The sequence below is a fragment of the Leptinotarsa decemlineata genome, unplaced genomic scaffold, assembly GCF_025532065.1.
Source record: "Leptinotarsa decemlineata unplaced genomic scaffold, Ldec_3_MD MMD2_P_RNA_scaffold_7, whole genome shotgun sequence".
NCBI lineage: Eukaryota > Metazoa > Arthropoda > Insecta > Coleoptera > Chrysomelidae > Leptinotarsa > Leptinotarsa decemlineata.
In genome coordinates, this window is record NW_027412534.1 from 6,860,378 (window position 1) to 6,886,879 (window position 26,502).

Below are 26,502 nucleotides of genomic sequence, written 5' to 3' on the forward strand. Positions count from 1 at the left end.
CTAACATTTGCCTTAATCATAACTCAGGTACTGACAATGAATTAAAAAAAAACACAAATATATTTCGATTAGTTCAAATTTGAATTCTTCCCAAAAAATAATGAACTTATTGTATGGAATATCTTGGAATTATGATTGCGAAATAAAAATAAAATGAATTTGTGAGTGAAAATCTCAAGAGATCCATTACAAAATTCAAATTACAATTTTTCAACGTATATCATTTGAATACGCTGAATTTTTTGTTGGTATAATCTTAAGAAAGTTATGAAAAATTAGGGTGAAGTATAGAGTCATGAAAATTCATCTTGGTAATGAGGAAATATTCAGAAACATTTTTCAAAAAATATTTCCGGAACAGATTTCCTCTATCCTAGTGTTTTTCAAAATATCATAGATGCGACATATTCCGTGCAACCAGGTTTATTTGAACATACTATGGACGATAGTTCTTTTTCAACCATACTTCCATTAAATGGTATGCTTTTTTTTGTCGAAGCCACTTAAGGATATCTGCTTTTCACCATGCATTAGTTGGTATTTTTTCAACTTTTCTGAAATGATAACTTGCATTATCCATCACAATCACAGAGTCAAGTGGTCAGGTGTCAAAAACATCGCTGTTCATGTCTTCATGGTGATCACCAGAATGCTTTGAATAAAATATCAATAAACCGTCCTCAGCAAAACCATCAACACTTCCAATGTGGGTAATAATCAGTCGTTTTCCTTGTCTTGCCACATCTTTCCAAAAGTTATATCCTGCTTTAAGACAAGTTTCGTCCACAAAATAAATATTTTCATTCTCACGTCGAAACTCTCTTATTTGCCTCAAATTGTATATCCTCCAGCAAATAATTTAATAATTTTTTATTAAGAGAGGTTTTCTGTTTTGTTTTTCCAGTTGTTATTCGATTCCTTTGAAGTTTTATATAAGTTTTTCATCATTGGGCACATACGTTGGTCTTCTTTCATTTTGTTGAAGGTCGATATGTCCTCAAAATGGAATGAATGCACTGTTATTCTAAATGCAAGTTCGTAGTTTTCATCGACAGGTGCAATTTTTCTTTCTAGAGTTGCTTTTGAATATTTTATAGCTTCATTTTTTACTCTTGAATTTATAACTCAGGAATATTTTTCATAAAATATTTTGGAAGAGATTCCCTATATTCCAGCGTTTTTTTTTAATATTGACAGTGCTGTATAAGACATAAATCCGACATGATATTTAAAAATCTAAGAGTCGAAGAAATTATCAATACACACAATTTTTGACAGAATTGTCTTATACATCTAACAAAAATGTGTTTATAAAAAAATTGAAAATTTTAATGACTGTTTTCTGTGAAAACAATTTTCTTATAAGGTTACCTTATTCCCTTTTAATAATTATTCGTCTCTTAATAGTCGAAGTTACAATGACAAATGAGATCTCCAAACAAAAAAATATATTTTCATTTGTAACAACGCAAATATATTTTCTAAATCTCAACGAAAACGTGAGTTTGCATTCGATTCGAATCTTTTACTGTATACTGGTAAATTCTAATTCATTGTTAAAAATAGTACCTGGCCAGGTAGATTCGCCTCAAAGTAGACCAAAGAAAGTAACATCATTATCGCATAAGGAGCACGAACAATATTTTGCTGGAAGATTTAGCAGCTGCAACATTTGACAAAGAAGATTTCTGAAATTGTTATCGCGTTAATGTAATCTCGCCTAGAATTCAAGGATGAGACAAATATTGATTTATTCTTGTTAATGGAACCTACGTCATACAGACAAAAGGCGATGCCCGAATGCACGTAATAATTACGAAAACCAAAGCGTCCAGTTGATATCTGTGCACTAATAAGATATTTCGTTATTTTCTGATTATTCCATCTATAGATTTGAAGTTTTGTTTTAAGGTTTTGATTGACTTCCGGGTTTTGCCGTGGTCTTCTTTGGTTATAATTTTCAAACTTTCCAACTGCAACTGCAGCAGTAATCTTCAGTGGCGTGGTCAAGTGTCAGTTGATACGTCAAGAAGAGTACTTCGACCACGCCACTGAAGATGGCTGCCGCAGGTGCAGTTGAAAAGTTTGGAGATTATAACGAAAGAAGACCACGGCGAAACCCGGAAGCCAATAAAAACATTGACGCCAGCCGTGAAAAACCTACATTCCTATTTTGATTTGGTTTAAATCATATTTCTCAAATTATTTGAAATGTCAATAAGCGTATTTGATTGACAAATTGTATTCATTAGAATATTATACGTTAATTGAATTGATGTATTTTACAGGCTAATTGAGGAAAATTAATGAGGAGTTTTTTGAGGATGAATTATTACTTTAGATCTATTAATAATTCTTAAACAAGATAGTCATATTGATTTTTTCAATATGGATTATTATGGCTGTTCAACGTGAAACTTTGCTGCTAAGATATTTTCTTTTTTTCAATGAGTATAAATTCGAATGCATTCACTATTTATTTGAACATTATATTTTTTTGAAATTTCTTCAACAATTTTCATTTAGGTAAATTACCTACTTGAGGTTGAGTTATATTTACAAAAATGTGATATTCGATATAACAAAAATGTTTTTTACTGTATACAATATATCAAATATAAGGAAGAAATTCAAATTCAAATGGTTCTTGTATCTAGCTTTTTGCAGCTTATATCAAAGTGTTTTAGATTTCTGGAATGAGTATTTGAAAAATATTCATGGATTCGTGGAGAAAATCACAAGTTTTACATTATTCTTTTCTTTGAAGTTTTTCACCTTTCAGATAAAAAATATAAAAATAATAGTGAAGAAATTTATACAGGTGTAGAAAAGGCAAACTTATGGAATGAGAAAAAACTCAAAATAATCGATAAAACATAACTAATATGTAACGCTTCGTATTATTTAAATCTATTTTATTCTGATCTGGGTAATAAAACGAGAACAAAACAGAGACACTATCAAAGAATGAGCCAAACTTTTAGAAAAACGATGAAACACGTTCATTTTGTCAAGAGGGAGAACTCATTTCTGGTATTTTTTGTGAATCTTGCACCCCTAAGCTATTGTAGCGTTTTTCCCCGTACGTTGTCCGTAGGCTGAATAATCAAACTTAACTTCATTTCACTTTAAATACAACTATCGCTCCAACTATTATTCGAATGTCTATCGCCTTACTAGATCGCTTCGTGTACCGCACTGTAGCTTCCACTTGACTTAGTGGCTAGCCTTTATCACAACCATAAGGTACTTGTTACCGGATGTGGCCATAGGGAGTGGTCCCAAAATGTCGACACCGGTTCTTTCGAAAGAGGATCCACTGAGGTACTGATTCAACTTTCCTCTTTGTCTTGTCTTTTGACCCTTTCTCGAAGAGCACAGGTCACAGCGGTTACACCACTCTTCCACGTCTCGACGGCAATTGACCTAATAGTACCTCTTACGCACTCTCACTAGAGTTCTATTCACTGTTCAAGGATACTCGGAATACACGTCTTTGAAAGGATTATCTGGAATTGGGCTTTCCCATTTCCGAGTGAGTAGGTCATCTCGAATGCTCATGGACTCCCATTGGAACGAGTAACTCTTTACCTCCTGGCCGTGTTTGGAAATCTCTTGCCATTCCGGCCTCACTCCCTTGGCAATTCATTCTCGTACAGTTTTCAGGACGGGATCCTCCTTCTGCGCTATGATGATATATTGCCTCGTCAAGAAGGTAGTGTAACCCTCAGAAGCTGTTAACGACCGTACCACACCATATTCAAGTGATTCCTCAAATTGTTTGTTCGTGTCCCTAGACAAGGGACCCTTACAGGTTGCTATCCTCCGGGTCAGAGGGAACCTGAAGCAGTGGGAGGTAGGGTAGCTATCAGAGCTGTCCATCAAGGAGTCTCTGCCCGGTACCTTAGCACGTCTGGTGGGAAGTTCTTCTTCTGGTAGCTGGGTATCCTTGTCTTCCTGGCGTTGGCAAAATTTGCATCCGGATGTCAGGCATGGTTTTCTTAAGAGGCTATCTGCTTTTCCGTGACTCTTTCCTTTCCGATGTTGAATTTCAAAATCGTAAGTTTGCATCTTTTCAATCCATCTGGCTGTTTGGCCTTCTGGTGTTCTGAAGTTGAAGAGCCACTGAAGTGTTGAGTGGTCTGACCTGATAAAAATTTTAAGGCCATATAAAAAGGAGTGGTAGTGATCCACCGTTTTGTCCACTGCGAGGATATCTTTTCTAGTAACACAGTAATTTCTTTCGGACGTGCCCAGCAACTTACTAAAATAGTTGATGACGACTTCTTTTTCCTCTTGTACCTGGGAAAGTACTGCTCCTATTCCATGTTGTAATGCATCCATGTCCAGTATAGACAAGTCCTCCTCCTTTGGGTATGCCAAGATCGGTGCGCTGGTCAAATGTCTCTTTAGGGTAGCAAATGCTTGTTGGCAATCTGGGGACAAAACGAAAGGTGTTCTCTTTTCAGTCAAGATATGCAGCGGTCTGGCGATTTTTCTAAAATCCTTCACGAAACGCCGGTATTAGCTACAGAGTCCAAGGAAGCTTCTTACGTCGTGCTTGCTCTTCGGTGTTGGCCATTCTTGCACTGCCTTGATTTTCTCTGGATCTTTTTGAACTCCTTTTGAACACACAACGTATCCCATGAAATTCACATTTTCCTGGAAGAGGCAGCACTTCTTGGGAATGCTCTGCAAATGAGCATTCCGTAGCCTCATGAAAACACTCCTCAAGTTTGACAGATGTTCGTTAAAACTTTTGCCGGTGACTATAAATGTCATCAAGATAGACCAAGCATATTTTATAGGTGAGTCCTCTCAACACCAACTCAATCAAGCGTTTAAATAATGCAGATGCATTGCATATTCCGAACGGCATGAACTTAAACTTACATAATCCATTGCCGGTGGAAAAAGCAGTCTTGTCTTTATCCCCGGGGCGAACGGCCACCTGCCAATATCCGCGTTTTAGATCCAATGTTGAGAACCATCTGCATTCGGCCAAGATGTTCAGGGTGTCATCTATTCTAGGGAGAAGGTAACTATCCTTTCTGGTGACATAATTAAGCCTCCTGTAGACTACGAAAAATCTCGTCGCTCCATCTTTCTCAGACACTAACACAACAGGTGAGGACCAGGGGCTGTTTGATTCCTCAATTACTCCTTCCTCCAACATGTCTTTAACAATAGATACAGATTCGTCTTGCTTTTCGAAGGGAAGACGTCTCGGTGGTTGACATCGCCGGTATCGATGTAATGTTGAACTAGATCCGTTTGACCAATGAATTTGTCCTTCACAAACATGTCGTTCTCTTCCTTCACAAATTGGGTGACCTTGCATAGTTCTTCTTCAGACAGATGGTTCCACGTCTTCTTGAAAGAGTCTATGAGTTCTTTGCGGTTGGTTGAGCACGCTGTAGAGGGACTTTTTCTTCGATTCTGGCGATTTTCACGATCGGTTCGCAGGTGCCTATTACTTGCCCTTTCTTGAGAGTCACTCTGTTATTATCAGGGTTGGTTATTCTTACTGGAATGGTCTGATGGTTACCATTCATGAGGGGTCTGGCCACAATAATTCCTGCTTCAGAGCCGTTGGATAGATCTATCAATGCTATACCCAAGCCGTCATGCCCAGCAATTTCCGATTGAATAATTTTCTTGGTGTTTGGAGAGATTCTGGAATCTTCCAGTATAACCACCTTAGCGCTGTAATAAGGCTGAGGGGCACGTCGAGCAAAATTTCCTCATTTCCAAACTTCAACAGTTTGTTCCTTATGTCCACCACGAATCCGTAGGGGGACATGATGTCTAGTCCCAAAATGAACTCGTCGATTGTTGGCCACTAATACCTTAGTTTCCATTTCGCAGTTTCCAATCCTAAGTCTTACTTCAGATTTTCCATAGACTCTCAATTCATCTCCAGTGGCTGTTTTCAGAACAGGTACTACTGATAATTTCTTCAAAAACTGCTTCTGTTGGAAATGTCGGCTCTCATTACTAACCTCGTTGCTCCAGTGTCGATGGTGAAAAGGCACTGATGATTATTTAGGAATCCGTCGACAACTAAGCTGTTACTGTTACGTCCAATCATGAAAATAGAATACCTAGGGGCTTCATAATCCTTCTGCCCATCCTCTGGATTATTTTGCATAATTTCGGAAACCTTTTCTCGTAGTGCCAGTATGACAGCTGTGGCTTTCTCCTCATTTCTTCACCCATTATTTTCCGCAGCGGCCTCAAATTGTCCGCGATAAATTGACCATGAAGATTCGTCATCGAAAGTTGGAATTTTAATGAAACTATTGCTAGAAGGGGAATATGTCGTTTCCGATATGCATTTTTCTACAGTAATCTTTTTCGGCTCCGGTAATTCTTTACGAAGTTTCCGGAAAATTTAATCGAACTTTATGTCGACTCCTTCAAGTTTCCTTCCGACTCCTTCCAACTCCTCTTCAATTTTTTTTCAATGGATTCAAGCTTCTCATCGACTACTTTTTACAATCCATCCTTTGTTTCCTGAAATACTTAAATTCTTCCTGAATATATTCCTGTACCTCCCCTTCACTCACTTGGGCATATTTTAAATCTTCCAATAAATGAAGGTAAATCTAATTGTCTTTTTCCTGCTTTTCCTGTTTTTTCTGAATTTTACCAGCAAGTCTCTGTCTTTTTCCTGTTCTTTTTTAATATTCACCAGCAAGTCTCTGTCTTTTTCCTGTTCTTTTTTAATATTCACCAGCAAGTCTCTGTCTTTTTCCTGTTTTTCCTGAATACCTTGCAGTAATTCACCATCTTTATGTCGGCGTAATTGTTCTTCTTCTCTTCTGCGCTCATCTTCCCGTCTTCTGTGTTTATCTTCTTCTCTTCTGAGACTTTCATTCTCCGCCAGGCCCGCTTGCAAAGCCTCGAACATTTTCTTATAAGCTCTTTCATCTCGTCGTAATCGACACTCCTTGTTTTCACTATAAAACAAGAACATTTTTTATCAATTATTAGGTTGGTAGCCAGGCGGTTCGACATGGGTGCTTTGTTCACTCACTCGAATTGACTGCCATGTTGGTCGGTGGTTCAAGCCCTAGTCGGAACGATCGAAGGTAAGACCTCGTTAATCCTTAGCTCGAACAAGTTTCGACTTCTGAGGGTTGTCGTTCGTAGGGGTGCGACAGCTGATTAACGAAAAAACAGTTTTTTTTTCTAAATGTTACGTTTTTCCGTGGGTTGTCCAATAATTGACTACACTGAATAATCAAACTTAACTTTATTTCAATTTTAATACAATAATCATTTCAACTAAAACTTCAACCATTATTCGTCTAGACCGCTTCGCGTACCGCACTGTATATTCCACTTTAATGTGTTGGTATGTTCGTGGCGAGCCTTTCTATACCGTAATTGAATGCGCTAGAAAATTTCGCCAAAATTCTGTCGGTAGCATTATTGCCCTTGCTTCTTGAGCGGCAGGGAACATCGTACATTCGCTCGCTCTTAGCTACGTCACGATTACAGTAATATTCATTACTACATCAAAAGTTCCAAACAGTGCATCACACCTTTGGATAACCTGTTAACATGTAAGTATTTTGACGTCTCATCCGTCCGCCAAAGATTGACTGTTTGACTTGCCTTCATTTTGAAATAATTTTAATTCTTGTCAACTATTGGTACTTCTGGCGGTTATTTTATTTTTCCTGTGTTTGAATGAATGGTAGGTATAATCGATTGGAATATTTATAAAAAAACATGCATGTGACCTATTATGACCAAAACTAATATATGGCATGGATATATTCTCAATTTTTCTACACAATTGAAGCGATATCGATATAGGTTTTCCATGAAGATGTAGGTTGGCAACTTGGCAGAGTTGCCAACCGTAGCGGAATTCCGCTGCTGTAGTGGAATTTACTCGACGGTAGCGGCGTAGCGGATTTGAATATAAAGTAGCGGAATTTTCTTCGAATAATCAATGTGGAAAAAAATATGGAAGAAGAAGAGGCAGTGGACAGCACTCGAAGCTGACACTTGAATAATCGAATGCTCAGTCAATACGTTATAGTCTTAGTAGCTGAGGCTATTACATGAAGAAAGAGAAGAAGAATATTTTTGAATATTTTCATTCATATCATAAACCATATAACCTCCATTATCTTGAAACTAAGTCTCCACTGTCTCGAGTATTATAAAGTATATGGTACAAATTACAATGAAAATGGAAGATAGTTCATCTGATTGTAGCTCGAGCGAAAGAGATACCGCAGTTGAAATTGATGGGAACGGGACATGTTTAAAAAAATACAAAAAGTCTCAAAAACAAACTTTTTCTCAACAATGGTTGTCTGATTCCAACTTGAAAGGATGAATTAGACCTGTCACGAATGGTCGTTCAATAGTTCATTGTGACTATACGTACGTGAACAAATTGATATTCATTTTTACTTTTCAAAATCATTATTTCAAGCTAAGAAATATTTGGTCGAGACGATAGCTTTCAAAAATCAACTGCTGTAAATTTAGAAAATTAAGTACCTTCTACCACCGTATAGAAGTAAACACTTTACTTATATACGGTGCTTCTACTGATTTGCGCAGTTGAAAATTAGTATAATCCTTATTCATGACATTTGTGACATTTCAGTTTTGTAGTATCTGAACCGTACACAAACTACAATCTGTAAGTTCTGTGGTATTTATTTTTGGATGAGGCGCATCCGCAAACTGATTGCGTCAGATATACAAGCGTAGCGGAATATGAAGCAGTGGTTTATGTGTAGCGACTTTTTAGTTCATCCAGTTGGCAACAATGTAACTTTAACGAAACTCTCCCATTGGAAAGCGGCATGTACGACGTACGCAACATAGCCCTCTACTGTTACTAGCGTCTAGCGACCACAACGATACTTTGGCTGCTCACGACAGCTTTGGTTTTTCGATTTTGATTGAAAAATAATAGTTTATCTGCTCAAAAAACGTTGAAAACAAGTAAATGATGGAGTATGTGGTGTTTTCTATGGAAGTAGAACGGATTTTGTGTGATTTTAATGATAGAAGAGAACCAAAGCTGTCAATAAGCTCTGCAGCCAAAGTATCATTGTGGTCGCTAGACGCTAGTTCTATTGTCGCATGGCAATATGACAACACTGAATATGGTCAATTTGTTAGGTTGAAACTCAGAGTAACAAAAAACAATAGAGAGGCATTTTCCATCCTTTTATTGAAGGCAGCATAACTTTTTTTATTTACGGGAAATAAGTTGGACTATAAAACAGTGGCGGTTGGTTTAGTTGATAATCGGAGTGATATTATATATTTATAAAATAAATCATTTCAGGTGAGAATGTATTCTGTTCAAATAGAAGATCATGATGAAAAGAGAATTGAAAATTTCTGTTTTTTACCACTTTTATTTGTAACTAACTTTACTGCAGTTTCGTCCTATATGGACATTTTCAAACTTAAACAATCAACTACAAATGATTCATTACATTCGCTAATATACAATAGGTACTTGATTGAGTACCTGAATTTACAGTTCACAATGCGCATGTGCCAATTTAAAAAACGGAGAGTAAATTAAATCGATTTGGTCATTTAACAGGTTGCACCCGCAATGTTTATGCTTGTGAATTTCCACAATAATTGAGTTTGCAACCCTTCCTTGCATAGTGCAGAATTTCCGTATGGTTTAGATTCGGAAACTTGTGGTTGCATGCCAAGGAATGGTTTGGAAACGTCGAATCATTTTTTCCCAGTCTGAAGGACCTTTCATTTCAGCATACCGTTTTTGGAAATTTCGTCCGCATTGTCCCACATAAACACTATTACACTCCGGACACTTAAGCTTATAAACTCCAGATTTTTCTGGAGTTTATTGTTTAAGTTTGAAAATGTCCATATAGTACGAAACTGCAGTAACGTTAGTTACAAATAAAAGTGGTAAAAAACATAGAAAATTTAATTTCTCTTTTCATTTTGAAATTAACATTTATCATTGTTATGAATTAGTTCATTTGAAATAATTTAATTTTAACCCAGTAAACCACGGGCTTTATTATAAAGCCTTACATAAATAAAAATCTAGTAGGTGAAATGATTTATTTTATTAATATATAATATTCCTCCGATTATCAAACAAACCAACCGCCACTGTTTTATGGTTCAACTTACTTCAAATGTAAACAAATTCTCCACAATCTCTCATTACCCGCCATAAGTTGTACAGAAAAGGATAGTCCGATACCCGCTTCAAAATACATGTATTGTATTGGTACAGGCACCGTATAGGCATGGCAACTCTATCGTCTTATTATTAGTACTCTGAGGGTTGAAATAATAGTTGAACTTTTGTAGAGTAAAAGTAAAGTGGGTTGTATAATCCTTACTATTGAAACTTGTAGCATCTTTCTTTAAATAAAGGTACAAAAGATTAGTAAGAGTTAATTTCCATTCCTATGATTTGTGAAAGATCAATAGGTTCTTACTGATGTAGATTTTGTTAATAGGTTAATAATATTAGGACAGGCTGGGGTTTACCAGAAAGCGTAAAATTTTTGTATGAAGTATTATTTTTTCATAGAACTACTGAACTGATGATGAGACTAAATACTAAGAATGACTTTTTTTATATTATTTCAAATATCAGAAATACTCTTGTACAAATTCAAAAGACAAGCTGAAAAGATTGTTAGCCATACCATACATTGTACATTTTCCTTCGTCCATTTCAAGAAAAGTTTGTGGCTCAGAAAAATAATATGTACATGGAAATTCTAGAGATTCTTGATGCAAATAAGGTTCTAAATTTAATGAAATATGACAAGACATTTGTGGAAAATGCTTTTATCCTCGAACAAGTACGTGTAAGAAACCATCTGGAAAGTATGTGTTTCTGCGTATATTTTATAATACTCGTGAAATGTCTCGACCTGGAGTTGACAGTCTGCATCAGTCTCATCCTCTGGAATAACGAAGTTCTCGGGATTAAATTCTTATCCTGATGATTTGAAATATGGTAGCAGTAATTACACGACGCTTCTAGCAATACATTTAAAAAATTCATACAAATTTGGCAAACCTTACAGGGCCCTTTTTGATTATTGCTTAGTTTTGACGAAATGTCAAACTTTTTCATCTGAGAATCTTTTCAAAATACAAGGTTACAGATATAAGAGCCGCAAGATATGTTGATAAGGTGATTTTTCAAGTTTGATTGATAACAGTTAGTTTCATACCAGTGAATAGAATAGTGTAGACGAAATAGATTTGAAAAAATGCAACCCTTCTATACAACCTAAGCAAAAAGTTATAATTAAGCCGTGTCTCTCTGCAAATGATTTGACGGAATTGCCCTTCAATTTCAAGAAACCGATAGAAATGACGTCACTTCAAAGCAATATTATCCAACAGTACGACGGTGAGCCACAAGTTTCAATAAAATAATACAAAATATTAACGTTATGGATTCTATTGAGTTACGTAAATCAACAATGCTTTCAGACTGAACCGCTACGAAGAGTACCTAATATGCCAAAGAATGTAAAACCAGGAAATACAGGAACTAAATTAATATACGAAGCAGTTTATTACAATCAATATACACCATCTGATGTAATTATGTAACTGATCGGCCATTTTGAAATACCTGATATCTATTCACAAAATGTTTTTATTGCATATGTTTAATGGAAATGAAAATGAAATTGATTATTTATTATAATAATCATTATCAAACATCTCTCTAGTAATTATACTGAATCTATCAATGAAAAAATTAGAAAACGTTTAATATTAGTTCGAAGCATCCACATAATTTTGGTTATCTTTGATGAAACTCAAAGTAAAATGCATTTGAAATAAATTTTACCCTACGTAGTATAGCAAATTTCCGTTAAGAATATGATGGTTTATTCTGCTTAGAATATTTGTGTTCGGCCCATCGACTATGGCACCGGTGAGCTATTGTGAGAGACTTGATGCGCGCGCAACCAAATTTGATGGATTACGTTATGATACTTTACGTATTCTATACATTACGGTTATGATGGTTAACGGATTCTGTACAATACGATTTCTACGTTTTAGCGATATGATACATTGAGTTTATGATACAATGTGAATATGATGCATTGCGATTATGATGGCTTACGTTTCTCTGCATTATGTATTCTGTATATTACGATTATGATTTTGTAGCGTTATGATGCATTGCGATTTCTCTCCTTTGATGTTATGATGGAGTACATTATGATTAATTACATGGACCCGAAAAATGGAATAGGTCATGAAATTACGAAAGAAACTACATCTTTTGAAACTCCATTCAAAAGTGACATTTCCAGATTTCCTGTTGATCTCATTCAAACTAAGACCAATGCTAAAATTCATTTTCAACTGAGTAATTAGGTATGTTAGTAAGAAAATCCCATACCTATGTTACCGACTTTAACAGTGTCATGGGTCACTGGTCCTATATCTCATTCAACATTTCTATCATTTTAGAAGGATTCGCTTATTATTATTGTCATTATACTTGCTTCCTCACCTTGTTTGAGTAATATTCTTCAACTGTGAATATTTCATTGAAGGCGGATTTTTGTTTGCTCCATGTTCATAGTCAATAAGATCATTCTGAATTTTTATTTGTTCGAGTCAAACACACATGATTCAATATAATTAATTTGACAACCCTTTTCAATTACGCAGATACACGCACGCCTATGGTCTTTCGGGAATTTCCGGAAAATAGAGGTCGCCAATTTAATACGGGTGTAGAATCTACGTTAATACTTCGTCATGGCAGGTGAGAATACTTCTAGACAATGTATATATCATTAAATTACATTATAATCAAAATTTGACTGACTCAGCTGATGCAAATTCCCGCAAGATGACCGATTCCATGAAAACCTTCCTCGAACATATCGCCAAAACAAAGTAGGTATGCAATACATCCCAAACCGCATTCTCTTCGCCCCCCTGCCAGCACTGATCGTTATTGTCGAAGAGAAGAAAAACAAAATGCAGCAAAATTCACATGCCTGAAAATCCCCAAGCTACGACGTCCATCTTCTATTGTACGCCTTTCACTGGACAGGAAATTGTCTCGCCATATGTCGCAGCTTGTTACTCGTCCGTAGCTAGCAGACCTTAGTAACCGTTGCCAACTGCTTCGATTCGAGAGTGTCTGGCGGCATGAGAGGGCGGAGTGAGGGGATTTCAGGGAATTTATCTGATGAATATTGTAGTAAATGGTGTTCCGTTTGTGTTGGTAAATAATTAATGGGAATTGTTTTGACTGGATTGTTTCTGAAAAAGTGGCATGAGTCAGTCTAGTTGAATCACTGGCGTTGTTACTGATTCATGTGATTGGTGAGGCGATCATGTTTATTTTATCGATTATAATCGTTTGATAAAAAAAGGAACTTTCATTGAATCATGAGATAAAGAATGTTGAAAAAGTATTGTAAATAAAATAAGGTTTCAATCGCCGAAACTGATAACCCAGAGTAAATATTTGTTCAGGTCATATCGCATCAAAAAGTCATCATATTACCTATTTCAATGTTGTCAAACCTTTAATTGATAAAAAATCTAACAGAAGGCAATGATCGATTTCATAAAATCTATAACAGTAAGTGAATTCGTTGATGGTCGAGGATACATCTCTAAAGCATATAACGACAGAGCCCTAACTCACTCTAATACATATTTTTCTTCTTTGTCTAACCCGTAGAAAATCAATGGGAATATGTGAAACTTATGTTTTTGTATAATCTCTTTTCGGTGCAGCGTTTCACCGCGTTACTTATCAAATATCGATGAAAAGATTCATATTGGTTACGCACATACAATTTTTGGTGCTATTGTTAGTAGTAAACCGACCGTACTAGATGTATTTGATTTTCCTACTGTCTGTGATCCCGAAAAAAATCGCGAGTAGCTTCTACGGTAAGAAGTACAAAATGATTCTAGTGAAAACTGAAAATATTTTCTGAATTATTCGTTCAGAAGAACTGCAATAATCCGATAGTCCAGACAAAGTTCACGCAATGGCCGAGTTGAACAATAATATTGATATTAAAGTAACCAAATACAGCTCTGATTCAATCGTAGCATTCATTATTCGTTGTGTTGACATTATTAGAAACAATTGAAAACAACCCAAGATCTACCAATAATACAGGAATCTGAAAGATAATAGAATTTGGAAAATTCTGATGTCTTGACACAGGTAGTAAAATAATAGTACTTATGATGCACCGTTTGGAACCTTTGGTGTAGTAATGAATAACGGTTTGGTGTTGAAAAAAAATTTCAGTAATATTCATTGTAATATTCATTTAATAAAATAATTGGTTAAGAAACTTACAATTTGAATTGAGAAATAATGTTTTCGATGGTTTGTAGTTTTAATAAATAAATAAGTATGGACTTTTCAGAATATCTCTCCTGTCTTATATAAAGATCATTCATAATAAATAAAAATAGTTGCGTCACAAAGAACCGCCTATTTAATAAAATAAAATGAATAAAAAAAATATATTAAACGGTTTTATTGAAATAAAAAGGAAATAATGCTTTAGATAATGTATCAAAAACTAAAAACTAATTCGAAAGGTCCTAGGTAGCAGTCATCACACCACTCCTCGGCAATCTACGGTATTGATCAGATAAAAAAATAATAAAATTGTTGGGTGTAGTATTTACATATTAACATATTTACTACGGTATGTAACTTGAGTAATGACTATTAGGACCTTCCGAATTATTTTTTAGTGTCTAGTACATACATAATCTACACAATAAACATAATAAATCTTTTTTTTTCAATAAAACTGTTCAACATAAAAAAGTTTTTAGTTTCGAATTTTGTTACTCAATTTTTCTCATTCTGTTTAGTTCATTTTTTAGTTCCTCAGTATTACAAGGTGATATGTATTCGTCATTTTGTAGATGCGGCCATCTTGAATTTGGATATTCTACTAGTCAAGCCCTGTATTTGATATCCGTATTGATGTAGTTGTGAAAAAATATGTAATCCGCCATTTTATAGCTGCGACAATCTTGAATTTGCATTTTTCCAAGGTTGACTACTATTTTACTAGTCAATCCTTGTCATTTCATACCCATATAGAGGTAGTTGTGAAACAATATATAATTCGTCATTTTGAAGCTACGGCTATCTAGGATTTACAATGATACAGAATTTACTAAGTGTGTATTGAAATCGATTAAAATTTATTTTAAACAATCAATTGTAATGTTAGTAAGAAAACAAGTAAAACTGACTATTAATTTACAACTTTTCAACAATAAAACTGAAGTAAACTAACTCAAATCGGGAACTCAGGTTTTTTACAATACATTTGAATAAGCTGACTCAAATTGAAAATACAATTTGACAGAGTAGTTTTGAAGCGTGAATTCGTAATATGCGCCGGTATGACCATAGCCGGTAAGAAAATTAAATAAACTTTACTAGAATATACTAGTGTGGGATACATGTTCAAGTCATGTATTGTCAGAGCCTTAAACTTTGTCTAAACCATGGAAAATGGGAGTAAAACGTAAAAATTATGTTCTATAAGATCCTTTTCATTTCTCTTTCTCCTGTAGTGATCCTTTTCAAACAACAACCGCGTCTGGCGAAAGCTTCATTCAGATTGATACCAAGACAATTGTTCTCGGAGTCTGGAGAAGTGTAAAAAAAGCTCATGTTAAATTGTAACAGTTTGTAATATGGCGAGAAATTTGAAAGATGAAGGGAAGTATACTTCAAGAACCTGAAACTTTGGCTTTTTAACAGTATTATTAGTATAATTCGTAGAATCTAGGGGTTGAAATTATTCAATGTGCACTGATTGTACTTCATTATTTGTTTATGTGTGAAATTCATACTGGTTTAAAAAATACGAAAATTTGTTTAGAGGCATGGCTTCGAAATATATAAGTGCAAAAATATTATGAATCTTTCATTTGAAGAAAACAATTACTTCAAAGAAATCGGCAGCAAAACTGCAATATAGTTGTAAGCATAAGATACTTGAAGAGGGATAACAGAGTAATTAATGGAGATTGTTCATAAAGAGGTTTATATAACTCAAACTGAATATTGCTTGTAATTACAATCTCTGTAAATTGATAAAGAAGAATGTAGATCTAATTTTTGCACTTGCAGAACTGTTCAAAATGTAGAAAACTACAGACGATTTCAATATTCCTAGAAATCCATGTTTCGAGAAGTTCAGTTACTTATGTAGTATAAAAAATACACCTAAAATGCTTGTATTAACAAATTGTGGTACCACAAAAAATTCTGATGAAGATCGAGTTAAATTCTATAAGACGTTCTGTACAAGAGTTGTCGAAGGGTTACTAATCCAAAAACGAACTACAAGATCCCATGACTAATGGCAGTTGTGATTTTTGAGTGAATTATAACTCCTATATTTTTGAATCTATTATACACACATTAGTCATGAAACGGAAACACCACTGAATGAATGATGGCGTACTGACCAGTACGACCCTGTTGCTATCAACCCAATAACTTCTGACTTCTGAGTGGGTGGGTGTTCTTGCGGAATGCTCCGCAGATATGAAGATGCTGTATATTGCAATAAAAAGTTGAAGCAATGAATCAGTCACCATCTTTGTTTGTCGAAACTGCATTTTTGTCTAGACTACGAAGGCGTTCCCGAACGTTTACTGCTGAATAAATTAAAATTTTTATAAAAAATAAATCGGACCTTTGCTAATTTATTTTTCAGTTCCTTTTGCTCTTTTATGATGTTGATGATTGTATTCAAATGAGTTTGTGAAATTTAACGTGTTGTTTACCTTGGAGAGCCTTTGGTGGTATATGCAGTATCTGTGCATGGACCTTGAAAACTTTATTTAGTTCATTCTTGAAATGTGAATAATATTATGACAATTTGAGTGTTGTATCAAAAGTTTGCAGAGAACCGTTCGCTTCATGAATGTATAATATACAGTGTCTCACATAAAGTACGCAACATATGAAAACTTTTTTCATAAATAGATTTATTCAAAATTTGATTTCGCAGTGAATTTGTGCTTGAAATATGCCACTCCAAATCTGTCAAATTTTATACTTTTTTAAATTCTTACAACCAGTTTTTTTTTCAATTTCGAAAAATGCCATAGAGGTTGCGATTTGCGATTCGCATGGAACGTGATTCAAATTTCACGACACTTCGATGTCATATCTTGCCCAGGAAATACCTACATTGGCCTGTTATCAGGCAAAACATTAATGCACCTCCAGAAATTCGTCTTTGTTGTTGCAAAGTTTATCTAGTATTGAGTAAATGGATTTCTCTTTCTTTTAACTTCACTAGTTATTCCTTGTTGAATAGATTTGTATCTAGTTTCATTATTTTTTTTATCAATGAATCAGTTATAAACAAACCCGGAATATCATACTTTTCTGTTACCTAAACTATGACCTACCTATAGTTTTATAACTATTCAAAAGACTTCCGTTCTAGCTGTTTGTACATTCATAATTCAAAAATAAGTTTCAAGTGCGATGTTATCCACACAAGAGTGGAAATCATTCTTTTATGTGGTGATAATATTCCATATCGAAATGTTTATATTTTCAATCAATAACATGGGAATAATATTGAAAACATTGAATGAAACTGGCTCTGTGGACAATCGTTTCAAAAAAATACATAATTCAATGGGGTATAATGAAGAAGAATAACTCAATATTTCTTTGAGCGTTGTTGAAAGATAAAAAACTGATATTTGGAGTGTTAGTGAAAATACAGGTGTTAGCAGAGAAAGTGCGAGAAGTATTTTGCACAATAATAATTTGGAAGGATGATATTTCGGTATTTGAATTGAAAGGGTATATTTTAGGGAGAGATTGATTTTTGGGAAAGTTTTTGGCCTTCTACTTCTCCATCTTGATAAAAAAAATGTGGGAATCTTCCAAAGAAAGCAAGAAAGCAATCAATTTCAAAAATTAACTTTATACAAAGATGTGTTGACCACGCGAAGAAGTGATTTTCAGACTCAAACTTTCGAAACAGCTATTTTTATATAAGCAATGAATTATACGCGAAAGAAAAATGCTTCTATATGATCGGTGAATTATACACTTTTCTCTATTCCGTAGAAGGCCAGAAACTTTCTTTTCCAGAAATTCCGATATTCGAATAGGGTTTTTATTTTGCTTTCAACGTGAGAGGGAAAAATAATAACGAATTTCCCTACCACATTTTTTGGACAGACGAGGCAACCTTCACATCTAATTGAAGAGTTAGTTTCCAAAATTGTCGCTGGTGGTCCAACAATAATCCAAAATTTGTAATATAATACTGTGACCAAAAACTTCTATGTTGCAGACTTTATGTGTGACACTGTAGTTACAAAATGTCCTGGTGAAATTAGAATTTTAGAAACTTTTCATCATTCTTAAAAACACTTCTCTATGTCTTCCTTTCTCTCACTTTCTCCAACTTCTCCCCTGATCTGCAACAGACAATTCATTATCGGCAGTCTGTTTAAATAACTATGAAGATATCTTTTTTCAACCGAGAGATTGGGATATGATTGGAATTTTGAAAAAAGTTTAGTAATATATGTGAGCAAACTGAATATGAAATTATTACTCATAATAACTCATTTTCATGATATAAATAACATACAAAAATAAAAGGTGTATTTGGGAACTTGTCATTTTGCGTTCTTGTTTTTTTAGAAGTGATAGTATCAATATTTTCTGTTATGTTTTATGTTATCGGTGGACACAACACTCCAAAAAAGGGGGGCAAACCGCGGACACGTGTTTCTGGCTATTGGCCTCATCAGCGCGGTGCAGCCAAGATGGGCAACACTTGCTTGCCGAAAGCAGGAAACAACACATACGCACGGAGTCAACAACAGAAGCCAACCGCACATGTGTGGTTCCTAAAACACATAATAAAACAGAATACCTGTGCTATGTGAGAATATTCAATTTTGAAAGAAGTCTTCAACATCAAAATGACAACTTTTTGACATTGAATAATGTGAAATACTTTTTCAAATTTTTTATTATCGTTCATTATGGGGATTTATACTGTGTTAATATTACAGGATGTATTCAGATTTATATTTTTTGTTAGTAAAAATAAATAAATTTTGCTGAGGTTGTCGATGTCTGTCTTTTTGTTGATATTGTTTTCTTTAATTTTGACCTCAGCCATTTCCAGAAATTGCCTTTTATTTGAATCTGGTTCGAAATGGAGAATTTTGGTGTTAGTATAATTGGCTGAATGATCATTATCTAGAACATGTTGTGTGAGTGCACAAGAATTTCGTTTTAAATTTTTACAATTACTTTTATGAAGAGCTATGCGGGTTTTTAAATTGTTTTTTGTTTGACCTATATATATATATATATATATATATATCTTATCACAATTGTTGCAGGGAATTTCGTAAACTACATGTGACTTTTCAGTCATTGCCCGAAAATCAATTTTGCAACAATGTTAAGATTTTATGTCATAGATCAAACAATTTGTTTGATGTCGAATGTCAATTCGTTTTGAGCCCCGTAATTGGCGTATACAGCGCATGCTAATTTTGGATTACATGTCATATCCCATTTTTTTGAATCATGCACGTGGTTTCCTCTTCAAGGAACAGGTGGTTTTTAAATTTGATAATATAATGATATATCATTAAATCTACTATATATTGTTTGTCTGTAACGTCCTAAGTGACATCTTAGTAATTTTTCATATATGTTACGTCCATATTTCTTTCAACCTGCCACAAAACCTCACATACACTGTAAGTTGGCTTGAATTATTATTTTATAAATATGACTGTTTTTTATTCTTATTGTAGCATCCCTGATGATGATAATAAAGATTATCGAAAGCTTGGAATCTGTGTTATAAGAGTACACAAAATTTTTGGCCTGCTGCATACCCAAATATTGTTTCACTTACATATATATATATATATATATATATATATATATATATATATATATATATATATATATATATATATATATATATATATTCAAAAATATGATTTGTTTCAGGTAGCAATGGAATGTTTATCTTCCGCACGTTTTGTCGAATGCGTAGAGGAGATAGTAAAAGTTTCCGATGCAATACTTGATGGTTGGAAAATGAACATTTATGAGGTGAGACGTTAGTTAGATATTTGGAAATCAAAATGGTCATTGTCGGATTATAGGGTCAAGACAATAGTTCATATATATCCAAAAAAGAATCAAGCATTTTGAAGGATGGTGATAAAATGATGTTGGTTACTATTGAATATCATGTTGCCTATCATATCAGTTACGGCGTGCCAGTTTTGTGTTTCAACGTATGGAAACAAGGTAGTTTTCTCTAATGCTCGGAAATAAATCTTACTTCCATTTTTTCAGATGGATCTCTCATGTCAGTAGAAGATTTCTGGAAATCAAATGATGATCTGAAAGATGTCAACATGTATGATACTCTTACTCAAATGGTATGAAAACTCCACATTAATGGATTACTTCTATTAAGAAGCATCATTATGCTTATGAAAAACAATTTTCATGGAGGCATTGCTTTGGTATAAGTATTGATCTAAAGTGTCTTTTCTATGAAAATGGTATGAAAGAGTCGAAGTAATATCTCTCTAGGGTAATGTATTCGTAGTATTAGAAATGCACTACCAGCTTATATATCGTTAAAATGTAAAATAAACTTGGAAAGATCATCTATCGACTTAAAGAACAGTAGTATGTTATTATTATGACTTACATTTTTTTCTACACTTTCTTCAATCCTTCTATAGCTCCTCGAAAATGTATTGCATCATTATAAAAAAATGTGGATATTCTCCTCTGGCTATAAAGAGACGTAATAGTGAAGTCGGTGATAATGAATATGATACTTCAAGATGGATAGTATGCATCGAAAGGCATGTATGCACCATCATTTTTCTAATTATGTTCCTAATACTAAAGTAATCGATTCCAATGATTCCATCTGAAATTAGTCTTTCAATTGGAAATTGACATCTTTGGCATGGCCATAATGATTCGGAATTACTGACAATAGAAAAAAAAGGAGTTAGTTTACAGCTGAAAATCCATCGATGACGAAATACTTTTGTCCGAGTATATTAGGAACTGTATGCTTCGTAAAAAACGGGCTAAATCAGATCTTACTTGAATTATTAGATTCATCTTCCATACATCACTGAATAAATCTTTTTGAGTTTCAGTTGCTTTCTCAAACAGATATTGCTTTTGACGAGAAGTGATTTTTCAGAAAAAGCTTTCCTTCTGATATATTTTTCTCCACAGTTCCTCTGGTTCACAGATATCGATCATTATCAAGTCCTATCAATAATTTCATATTCATTGTTTGTACTTTTCAAAATTTTGATGAGTTTTGAAATTTTTGCTATTCATCTAATCAATTCATTCCATTTCGAAAATCGATGATTATTTGGCAAATGTGATTATTTTTTTTGTTTTCATGAATATTTTACCGCCGTAATTTCGTGATCCACCAATTTTCAATTGGTGGATCACGGATGATTCCTTTAGTCGCCTATTATGTATTGTCCATTTTCGAGTAAGTTCTTGTACATCGTCTGCTACAAGTTGGGATTCATCTCTAGTAGGTAGACTTTTGTAAGTTCTTGAATTTCTCGAACTCCAATTTGATTCAAAATGTCTTTTGTTACCTCAAACCCAATACAGTGAATACGAAACAGTGGTTTAATTTGTTCAACGGTAGATCTATTTGATTTTTATGCCGATCTCTTCTTTAATCGTTTCAGAGTGTCTACTTCTCATCACGTCTACTTCTCACCACAGTGGTACTTCATTTCTGCACTACAAAGTGTTCTGGGTGCATACACTATTGAAAGGTATTTGCCAATTGATCCTAAAATAGCAATGAAATGGCAATAATTGCAAACTCAGTAGCATCAGTAGTAAGTAAAGTGGTTATTGTAATCAGGGTGAATCAGAATAGGGCTTGTTTTTAAGTTGTTCGAATGATTGTCTGCATCCGGCGGGAAGTAATTAGGTTTGGATTTTTTTTTTGCAAAATTGCGTCTGAAGTGTTCTAAGATTTGAAATAATTTAATCTATTTTTGATTTTTAGGTTCGGGAAAATTTTGATTATATTCGATTTTTGTAAGTTCGTTTTGACACAATTTTGGGTGATAACGTGTTCAAGGAATTCGGTTGGAACTCGTTTGGAACTTTGGATTGGCTTCTCGAAGTATTTCGAATACTTCTCTCAATATTGGTACATGCTCGTGGATGATGTGATTCATGTATACGAAGACATCTTTCACTTTGTATACCTAGAAGAACGTTAACTATTGCTCTTTGTAACGAGCTTGTAGCGTTCTTCGATCCGAAAAGCATATATATGAATTCTTAGTGACCATCGTCTATGGAGAAAGCTGTTCTGGACATGTCTTTCGGTTCGGTTTTTATTTGATGAAATCCTGATGCAAGATCGAATATGTTGAAATATCAGCATTTACCAAGCTGATCTAGGAGGTTGGTAGAGGGTATTTGTCGTCCACCGTAAGCTTATTAGATTTTCGGTAATCAATAACAACTCTACATTTCTGTTTGCCAGAAGCATCTTTATTTTAGGATAGTACCTAAACTTGCTGTAATTCATAACTTGTTGCAACATTTTGATGATTTGAGTTTTCACTTCCTCTATATGTAGCTGTAACCTGTCGAATTTCCTTGGTTTCAATGGTGTCCTTCATTTCATTGTTGAATACAAGGTTTTCTCCTTATAAATGAGAAGTATCCTGGTACTGAAGACATAAGTCAGTTACCAGTTGATGTTCCTCTTCATTCAGAGGTTCGTCTTCTGCCTTTCACTGCATGGCGGGTCGAAATAGCGCTGTCTAGTGTTGGATCATAGTTGAGTCATCTTTGGGCTCTGGTTTTCAGCTAGTTGCCTTGAAGTGAACCCTGCAGTGAAAGACAGAGGACTGATCTTGTCAGCGGTCGATATCGAAACTTGACTTTGCAACTAAGCGTCTCGGGGAGCCTCGTTCTTATTTGTAATTCAAGGATAGATTTCTCCCTCGATCTCATAGATGGCGTCGTCGTTGTGGGACATAACATCGCCCTTACTCAATTATTAAAATAATCGTTGGATAGACGGTTCTCTGGAATATTCCTTAAATTTTTGTCGCATGTTCGATGAGATGTATGAAGGGTGTTCCAAATTGAGTCGACACCATTGCCAATTCTGTTATTATTGATGCTACGAATTCAGTCAAATGGGCAAACTAGTAGAATTTTTAATGGTATTCTCGATGCTGAAAACAAAAAAAATTAAAGTCGCGTTTTCAAAATATTTCATAAAATATTTTTTTTAAAAATTGAACACCCTATATTTTATCATGCATTTCGATTCGTAAAAACATTCTCGACAAAAAAGCTCACATAACATCTCTTCTCAAAGTTGAAAATGAGCGACTTATGTGGAAACATTCATTTATTTTAATAGTACAAACAAAATTTTTGTTTTGACAAATGAAACCTAATGATTCTCCAACACCCAATTCTGGTACTTATACGAATGACAATATTTTGTTACTAACAGCAAAAATAACCCGTAAAACCTGTAATCATTTTGTCGTACTACTCACTTGACACTACTGAACCATTTGGTATTAATTTACAAAACGATAATTTCCATCTCAAAGTCATTCCACTAGTCGTATTTATTTTGTGAATCAAAATATGTCTGCTATAATGATAACCATTGAAGCCGTTTTTGTACAGAACAGAAAATACTGGAGCGTCATATTGATGGGGTTGAAAAAAAATGTGTTTGATTCGATAAAACAGAATTATTATGAGCAATCTAGTTGCCTTGAAACTTCGTTGAAATACTACTTGTCAAATATTCTCAAGTTAACTATGACAATGTCATAAATTATCGTAACTGTCAACTACTGTTCGAATATTTTTCGAAATGCCGTTTTCCCATCAAAAAAATTTTGATATGTTAGAATCCTAATTGGTTTGCTAGAAAAATAGCGTAAGAGCATTCAAACACTACAGCAATTCGTTTCCCAATCATGAATTACCTAATCGGCGTTTGTATGCTGTGCTACTAAAAAAACGTTTTAAAAATATCTGAAGATGAAGAATTTGGCGTTTTAGCCTATTTTGACGTAAATTCAATAGAGATTTATCTAGAGAAATAATTGTACACCGTCTGTCAAACATAAGATTTCTCCTTATAAGTTAAAACTAGTGCAAACACTAGACCCTGTTGACCCTGAGAGACGATTGGGGTTTTGTCGGTGGTTAATGAATAAATGTAGACAAGATCCAAACTTCTGTAGTAATAATATATGGAGCGAGGAGGCATATTTTTCAAATTGTGGGATGTATAATAGAAATAATTTTATTGGAGTAGGCATAATATTTCAAGTCCATCACCACAATCCCCAAATACCATTCAGTATTATTGTTTGGTGTGGTCCATTTAGAGGCAGAATTATCGGTCCATTTTTCTACCATGGTTCTTTGAACGAACCCCGTTCCATTAATTCATTAACGAGAGTGTTGGAAGATTTTGTCGATGATATTGATCTGGAGGCTCGTCAGATGATCTATTTTCAGCAAGATGGAGCACGAGCACATACTCTTAGTGGCGTAAAAAGAATGTTACTAGACTGTTTTGGAAACAGATGGAGTGACCTCCTCGTTCACCAGACATGACACCTCTACATTTTTATTTTTGGGGGTTTCTGGAAAATTAGGTGTTCAGAGTAAAACATGATCAGTTAAATAGTTTAGTGATCCAATAATTTTTCTGAAAGAAGGTTGGTTGGGTAACAGGATCAATTATTTCTTAAAAAAAACATTTTTTTTCTCGCCGACGTTTCGAATTGAAATTAATTCTTCTTCAGGGCTTGAAACGTAGTTTTTTTGTGTTGATAATATTACTATTTTAAAAACCATCAGACATATTAGATATATATTTGAAAAAAAATAAAATACATTGCAAAACAACTAAAGTCTTTTAGGCAATACCAACACAAAATGACATAAATCAAACGAATGAAACATAAAACTACATGAAACGACATTAAAAATGCTACTAGTTTCACCGATTTCGTAGCATCAATAATAATGGAGTTGGCAATGGTGCCAACTTAATTTGGAACACCCTGTATAGTTCTAATAGATGAATGAATTTCCTTTTTTAGTATTGGTGATGATGTTGTTCTGATATAAAGTTTTATAATTTTCGTAAACACGTTACTGAACTCATATTTTTTTTATGGGTTGGAAGCAATTAATGTTGACAAATAATTTTTTTAGGATCATCCAGTATTACACAAGCCCTTCATAACGTTACATCCCTGTAGAACACAAGAAATAATAACACCTTTATTGGAGAAAAGGTTTGATTAATTACCTACATTAATGGAATCATCAATTGTACAATTTTTTTTTCATTTCAGTAAAAATCCTGTCATTTCATGGCTCAGCGTAACAGGTCCCATTGTTCATATGAGCTCGATTGAAGAATACTTGAAATATTGCTGAATGAATGAAGGAACCTAAAATAAAATTAAAAACTCTCTTTATTTTTCAATATTTTTCATATCTCAGCTTCAATTTTAGATTTTTTTCCAAGGTCCGAAATGACTCAGAAACGAAAGCGAAGGAAATGGAAATTCAAAATTTTCACCAGTTTTAGAGCGATGGGCATTCGTAATGCAAACAGTGATTTACTGATGATATCTATTTATAATACCAATTTTTGAAAATACAGAATAAAAAGCAAACCTTTTTTTTTTTTGGAAAAAAATCATTCGAATTTATGATTAATCAAAGTTGAACCAGAAGACAAATTGGAGATTACAAGAAATTCAAACAAGATTTGATTGAGTGACGGAATGTTGGAGGGGGTAATATAATATTGAATAAAAATGAGTTAGCTAAATCAGGAGTCAAAATATTTTTCTTAAAAATTTTGCCACTCTTATACATGAACATTATGCAAAACTTGTGATTTCCCCATCAATTCATGTTTTTTTTTGAGGTAATATTGACCCAATTGCCAGTAGATTTTCTTCAAAAAGTTTCAATCATTCATTTCAAACTAGGAATATTATTATGTCGGAACCGTGCTTCACGGCGCGGAAACCTTGACATCACTGCTATTCTGCTGCTCCCTTTCTAGTTTATATATATATTCGAGAATATCTTACATAGTTTATTTCTTCAAGCAGCGGAGTAATGAATCATTTTCAAATTCTTGTTACATGGATGTACATAACTGAGTCAGTTGAAAAGTTAAACATATAGTATTCACTTCAAACATTCAATGTTGTATGATCTGATGTAACAAATCTCAAAAGTCTTTTATAAGTTGTGTTTATACGGTGAGTAAATATGAAACACTCGCATCAATAACCGATAGATCTTTTTTATTTTACAGCCAAGATTGTTTTTCA

General features: G+C 34.1%; 1 protein-coding gene and 1 long non-coding RNA gene across 6 annotated transcripts in view; one reads left to right on the top strand and one right to left on the bottom strand.

The window, feature by feature from the left end:
• Atg10 (Autophagy-related 10) overlaps positions 1-25,625 on the top strand; it is a 101,051-nt gene extending 75,426 nt beyond the window's left edge. The window contains exons 1-6 of one of the 5 annotated variants that reach the window (XM_074170276.1): positions 13,144-13,365; positions 20,069-20,173; positions 20,227-20,374; positions 20,441-20,508; positions 25,361-25,443; positions 25,504-25,625. In XM_074170276.1, the coding sequence (XP_074026377.1) occupies positions 20,075-20,173; positions 20,227-20,374; positions 20,441-20,508; positions 25,361-25,443; positions 25,504-25,588 (483 nt within the window). In that variant the 5' untranslated portion in view covers positions 13,144-13,365; positions 20,069-20,074 and the 3' untranslated portion in view covers positions 25,589-25,625. Of the gene's footprint in view, positions 1-13,143; positions 13,366-13,439; positions 13,945-20,068; positions 20,174-20,226; positions 20,375-20,422; positions 20,509-25,360; positions 25,444-25,503 lie in introns of those variants that run through there. The other 4 variants (XM_023171138.2, XM_023171136.2, XM_023171137.2 and 1 more) reach the window with 4 other exon arrangements.
• LOC141480351 (uncharacterized) lies at positions 20,283-25,573 on the bottom strand. The gene is made up of 2 exons (XR_012464287.1): positions 25,458-25,573; positions 20,283-23,337 (listed from the first exon to the last, which is right to left on the bottom strand). It is a non-coding gene; the product is annotated as an uncharacterized lncRNA (long non-coding RNA).
• Positions 25,626-26,502: the final 877 nt, after the last annotated feature.